Below are 4,971 nucleotides of genomic sequence, written 5' to 3'. Positions count from 1 at the left end.
TTTTTTTTTTAAAAAAAAAAAAAAAAAAAAAAAAAAAGCGAAAGATTTATGCATCTGGTCGAGCTGATGGATGTTCGTTATGCAGATGCTAATGGTCAAACTTAGTTTCCGAATCCACCCTGAATATACTCTTATCATATCATGGCTGCATCTTGTCCATGAGTACTTTGAAGACCTATTACTGCTACCTATACTAGGGGAGAAGTTTGAAGAGGATTACTGTCTGGAAGGCTCGCCTTTCTGCACGAGTCTTTTTAATCCTGGGAAACAAAATAAGTCATTGCGCCATTTGCAGAGGCTGGCTGTCTTCCTTTTCCTGAGGTGTTCTTTAAGTTTGTTCACCATGAAGGCAAGTCCTGATAAGCAATGTGCATGTGAAAGACTGGAGGCTTGCTTGACCTTCGACCAGAACTTGAATTCAGAATGTTGCAGTGAAAATGAAGGTTTGATAGAGCTCCACAAATGGGTTCGAGCACATGTTCCGGCTGATATCTTTCTGCACCATGAAACGTATTCTAAACAATGTCTGACATTTACCTTGTCCTTCGTTCAGCTATATATGCACGAGGTTTTCTCCATCCTTTTCTTGAATTACTCTTGAATATCTTCAATTATTTTATTGGTCCTTTCTTGTACCTCTAGTTAAATAATCCACGTCTCATCCTTTACAACTTTGCAATTACTACTGTTTTGCAATAAACTTATCTATTAAAATTTAACTTTTTCAGATTTCATTCATGCATGATTTAGAAATATATTTCTTTTTAGTCAGGGATTTGTTCATGAATAAAATAATGTCCTCATTTAGCCAATGAAAAACCTGTCTGGACATCCCTATTTTTTCATATGCTCTTTTATTAATTGACAATTTGTATAACTGATAATTGTGATTAGGTTTCTTCCGTTTTCCTTCTTTTTGTATATTTCTTTCCTCCTCATTTTAAAACCATCATTTGTAGAACCATTAATTTAAATTTATTATTTTTTTGGGGAAAAAACTGCAACAATGATGCAAAATGGGTGGCAAAGCTACGGTTCATAGTTGAAAAATATAATGAATAAATGACAAATTTGTGGAACTTATTACCTCTGCAGTATAGAAAAAGAAGGCTCATATCCTGTAGGGCAGAGAGACAAGATTTGCTAAGTAGCAAGGATTGTTTTGCTTAGGTCAATGATTTAGGAGCAGAGAAAGCGAATGTGTGTGCATTCAACGAAGTCCATACTTCTACCTTATAAATTTTTTAGCAGATGCTATAGATGACCTTCTGACTATAGCTTCTTCAAAAATCTAAGTTTCCATTTCCTTGTAATGGCGAACTGTTTCATGCATGAAGTGAAAATCTTAAAATATAATGAACTTTGTCCTGTGAAGAACAGTGACCGATAGTATTAACAGTAAAAGTGAAATTTTCTATCTATTTATCTATTCATTCTCTCTTTGTTTGGGGATGTCCAGCTAACGTGTACTCTTCTTTCCATCCTTGTTGACTTGACTAAACTGGTCTGGATTGAAAAGGGTTGCTCTTTAGTTGTGGGAGAGATTGCTACCGGTGGGAGACAAAAGAAATAAATGATCTAGTCTGTAGTCATCACCGAAAAATTGATTTTCCTCTTATAGTGGTCAAGCCATTTGACTTGTAAAGAATAAGAATTTTGAAAGTTACTAGCTTCTTTTTATTCTCAAGAAGAAGAGAGTACTCTTCTTTCCATCCTTGTTGACTTGACTAAACTGGTCTGGATTGAAAAGGGTTGCTCTTTAGTTGTGGGAGAGATTGCTACTGGTGGGAGACAAAAGAAATAAATGATCTAGTCTATAGTCATCACCGAAAAATTGATTTTCCTCTTATAGTGGTCAAGCCATTTGACTTGTAAAGAATAAGAATTTTGAAAGTTACTAGCTTATTTTTATTCTCAAGAAGAAGAGATATGATTTTGAAAGAAAGATTGAAGACTTCTGTTGTTCCATGTACTTTTTTTCCCTCTTTTGATTATGATGTCTTAAAAGAATATGTTCTTTCCCCATTCTTTTCGCACATGATTGAACTTGTCGGTATCAAACAATTTCACGTCTTAGTTCAGTGATGGATATTGCACGGCCTTTTGATTTTCTGGATCAGGAATACTTTACATGCCATCAAGTTGGTTATTTATTTCATGCCCTCAGTTAAAAATAAAGTAAAAATGAATTCCATTTTCGGTAGAGTTTCTTAGAAGTGGTTCATGAACTTCCAATACATGTCATATTGATGCTAGTATAAAAGATCGACTACAATATTGAAACGAGGTTTGTCCACCTTTATCTTCTCTCTCTTGGTGTTCTTAATAGGAGGGACAGCCCTTAAGTGTGCATGCCGGGCACTGTGGGTTGGGATATCATCAAGCGATTAGGACAGAGGCTTACTGAAGTTACACTGTTGTGCTTAATGGAAGTATCATTAAAAAGGAATGTAAATATCAAAGGATCATATCTTATTTCGTGATTAGATATTCTGATTTCTATCGTCTGTTTGAGTTGTAGGATGATATCCTATTTGAAGTGCTCTTGCAACTGTTTTGCATGCCATTTCATCCTGAACCTCGGTAAGTGATGCATATATCAGTGTCTTGGATCCTTTTAGTAGGTTTTTGAAGTATTTGATGAGGATTTCTGAATGAAAATTGTAACTATATGTAGAATTAGAGGTGGGATTCACTTGGAAGTGAAGAATCATAAGTTCGTTCTTGCTTCAGACTTATTTAATCCCATACACATATTTCATATATTCCTTGCAGAGGTAAGTTCTTTGTGTTAATTGAATCCCAAATTCATTTGTGCACTTGCAAGTGCTTTCATATTTTTTATTTCATTTACCTATGGGGTGTTACCGTTAAAATGTTGTGCCCACTTACCTCCCTTTCAGGTACTTTATGATCACCAAGTACTTCTTGATTATCTTATCTCAAAAGACACAGGTGCCAGCTGTGCTGAATACCTCTTGAGGTATGATTATGAACTGTTTTTCTGCTTTGAATTATCTTCCGTGTAATGTGCCAGGACTTGTTGTTTTTAAAATGCATTGAGTTATAGATTGATTAAAGGTTCTATTGCAAAGTTCAACACCCGTATAACCTGCATATCTGATTACCATGTTGATTTTACACGGTTGCTAGTAGGTCCTTGCGAATAGTGTGTGATTCCTGGAATTTGTTCGTTGAATTTCCGGAAATGGAAGAAGCTAAATATCTCTTATGTTCAAAGAGAAGACAAGTTTTAACAGGCAGTTTGGATTCCAAGGAAGTTTTATCCTCTCGACATGTGGAAAATGACGGCGCTCCTTCATCACTTGAAACAGAATATAAGAAAGTCCTGCTATCTGACAGTAAGCACTGCAGAAATTATAGACTGCCATTTGTTGCTGCTAGGGATTGTTTGGTTTCACTAAGAACATCCATCGAAAATCTTTGCCAGAAGAATCTATTTCCATATAATCCACAAGCCCTTCTGCTTCGGTATGTTGTTTTATCTCTTATTTTACTGTTACTTCTGTTCTATGCATACAATTTGGGCATTGAAATGATGAATTATTATGATCTCTTGATTACTCATTGTTATCTAGATAGAACAGAACTCGGCTTTTATTGAGATTTCTTTGGTACACGATAGTATTTCTCTGTCAGGCATTCCTTTGCATTGGTCTTCATGATATTATATTAAGTAGGATGTGAAGTTAGAGAAACTGTTGGAACTTAAAAAGATTCGGCATTTTTCTTCTTTGTTAATGTACCCTTGCTGTTGAGTTTCCATTGGGTGATTAACTTTAGAACTTCTAGTTTTTTCAAATTAGTAGTAGTAAGTTTGCTTAAATCTTTTTAATTCTTCTTTAGAAAGGTATTTTTCTCTTCTTTCTTTCTTTGTTTTCTTCAGTGAATATGCCCACCTTGTACATATTATTATTTTCTTTTTCTGGTATCTATATGTTCAAGCGATAATGTGATTTCAGCCCTATCCATTCTTTATACTGGCATTTAGTGCAATAAATGTTGCAAAATGCATTATGTTTTATGAATATTAGAACATGGCTAATTGTTTTGGCATTGAGTTATGCAAGCCCTTGCGATTATTTGGAATTTGGTGATAGAATATTGAAATCTGAAAAGCATTCACTTCATTAATGACTTCCATAAATTTACACAATTTTGAGTGGATTTTCAATCTTCAGATACTAGAATTCCAACATATTTGTTTCTCGAAAAAGTTTTGGTCTGAGTTGTGTACATTCTTGCACATATTTCTACAGTCTAATTTAACTTCTAGAAAGAGTTATATCCTGTCCTTTGGCTACTACGTTAATATACTATTTAAGATGAAACAAATGAGCTGCGAGTCTCATTATTAAATCTTGCCTTCTTATTGCAGTTTAATGAGATTTCATGAGCTTTGCTTAAGCAATAAGCAGTAGAAACTTCATTCAAGAATATCATCATGAGGTCGCTTGTGTTTCTTGCTTCTTTGTGGTGGTCTAGAATTATTGTGAAACTGAGACTGGGATTCACATTTACAATCCCACTGCATTCAAATTATCAGAATCCAACAAAGCAATGGGTGGGGTAGGATATAAAGAATATGGAGGTAAGACTTAAACTTTCTGAATGAATCATTGTCCTTTGCTTAACGACCATAAATATTTTGTTTGGTATATGGAGAATTTGGAGGTAAGACTTCAACTTTCCGAACAAATCATTGTCCATTGCTTAACGACCATAAATATATTGTTTATTGGCTTCCTTCGTACATGCTATACACATGACGATGTTAGGGATCCTTTCAACTGCTCCTATATAGTGTTTATTTTCTGCCCTGTCATCCGTTAATGGTTGTATCCATATGTATCTGTTAAGCTTTGCAGTTGATATTTTACATGCTCTAAAGAGTCCAACCAGTGCCATATAGGGGCATATGAATAGGTAGCCCACAATTATGGCAAATAT

The 4,971-nt window shown here is 34.8% G+C and overlaps 1 protein-coding gene across 5 annotated transcripts; it reads left to right on the top strand.

Moving 5' to 3' along the window:
- The first annotated feature begins 11 nt into the window (after positions 1–11).
- On the top strand, positions 12–4,767 carry LOC111409175. Of its 5 annotated transcripts, XM_023039158.1 has the most exons (7): positions 441–568; positions 2,330–2,450; positions 2,522–2,583; positions 2,678–2,777; positions 2,904–2,983; positions 3,154–3,492; positions 4,400–4,767. In XM_023039158.1, the coding sequence occupies exons 2-7, from the start codon at positions 2,352–2,354 to the stop codon at positions 4,440–4,442; spliced, it is 723 nt and encodes a 240-aa protein (XP_022894926.1). In that variant the 5' UTR covers positions 441–568; positions 2,330–2,351; the 3' UTR covers positions 4,443–4,767. The 5 variants fall into 5 exon arrangements, with proteins under 5 accessions (XP_022894924.1, XP_022894923.1, XP_022894926.1 ...); XM_023039156.1 differs by lacking the exon at positions 2,330–2,450 and having other exon boundaries at positions 12–568; positions 3,157–3,492; XM_023039155.1 differs by lacking the exon at positions 2,330–2,450 and having other exon boundaries at positions 12–568.
- The last annotated feature ends 204 nt before the right edge of the window (positions 4,768–4,971 follow it).

This window comes from Olea europaea, chromosome 14 (genome assembly GCF_002742605.1).
Source record: "Olea europaea var. sylvestris chromosome 14, O_europaea_v1, whole genome shotgun sequence".
In the NCBI taxonomy this organism is placed as follows: Eukaryota; Viridiplantae; Streptophyta; class Magnoliopsida; order Lamiales; family Oleaceae; genus Olea; species Olea europaea.
Note: the sequence above shows the minus strand (reverse complement) of the source record. Positions and strands in the feature narration are given on the sequence as shown.

Bases quoted from the DNA above. Each gene is read 5' to 3' on its own strand.
- LOC111409175 (XM_023039155.1), top strand. From the start codon at position 71: ATGTTCGTTATGCAGATGCTAATGGTCAAACTTAGTTTCCGAATCCAC. The intron at 569-2,521 runs GTTTTCTCCATC...TTTGAGTTGTAG, and splicing joins TTCAGCTATATATGCACGAG to GATGATATCCTATTTGAAGT. The intron at 3,493-4,399 runs GTATGTTGTTTT...TTCTTATTGCAG, and splicing joins CCACAAGCCCTTCTGCTTCG to TTTAATGAGATTTCATGAGC.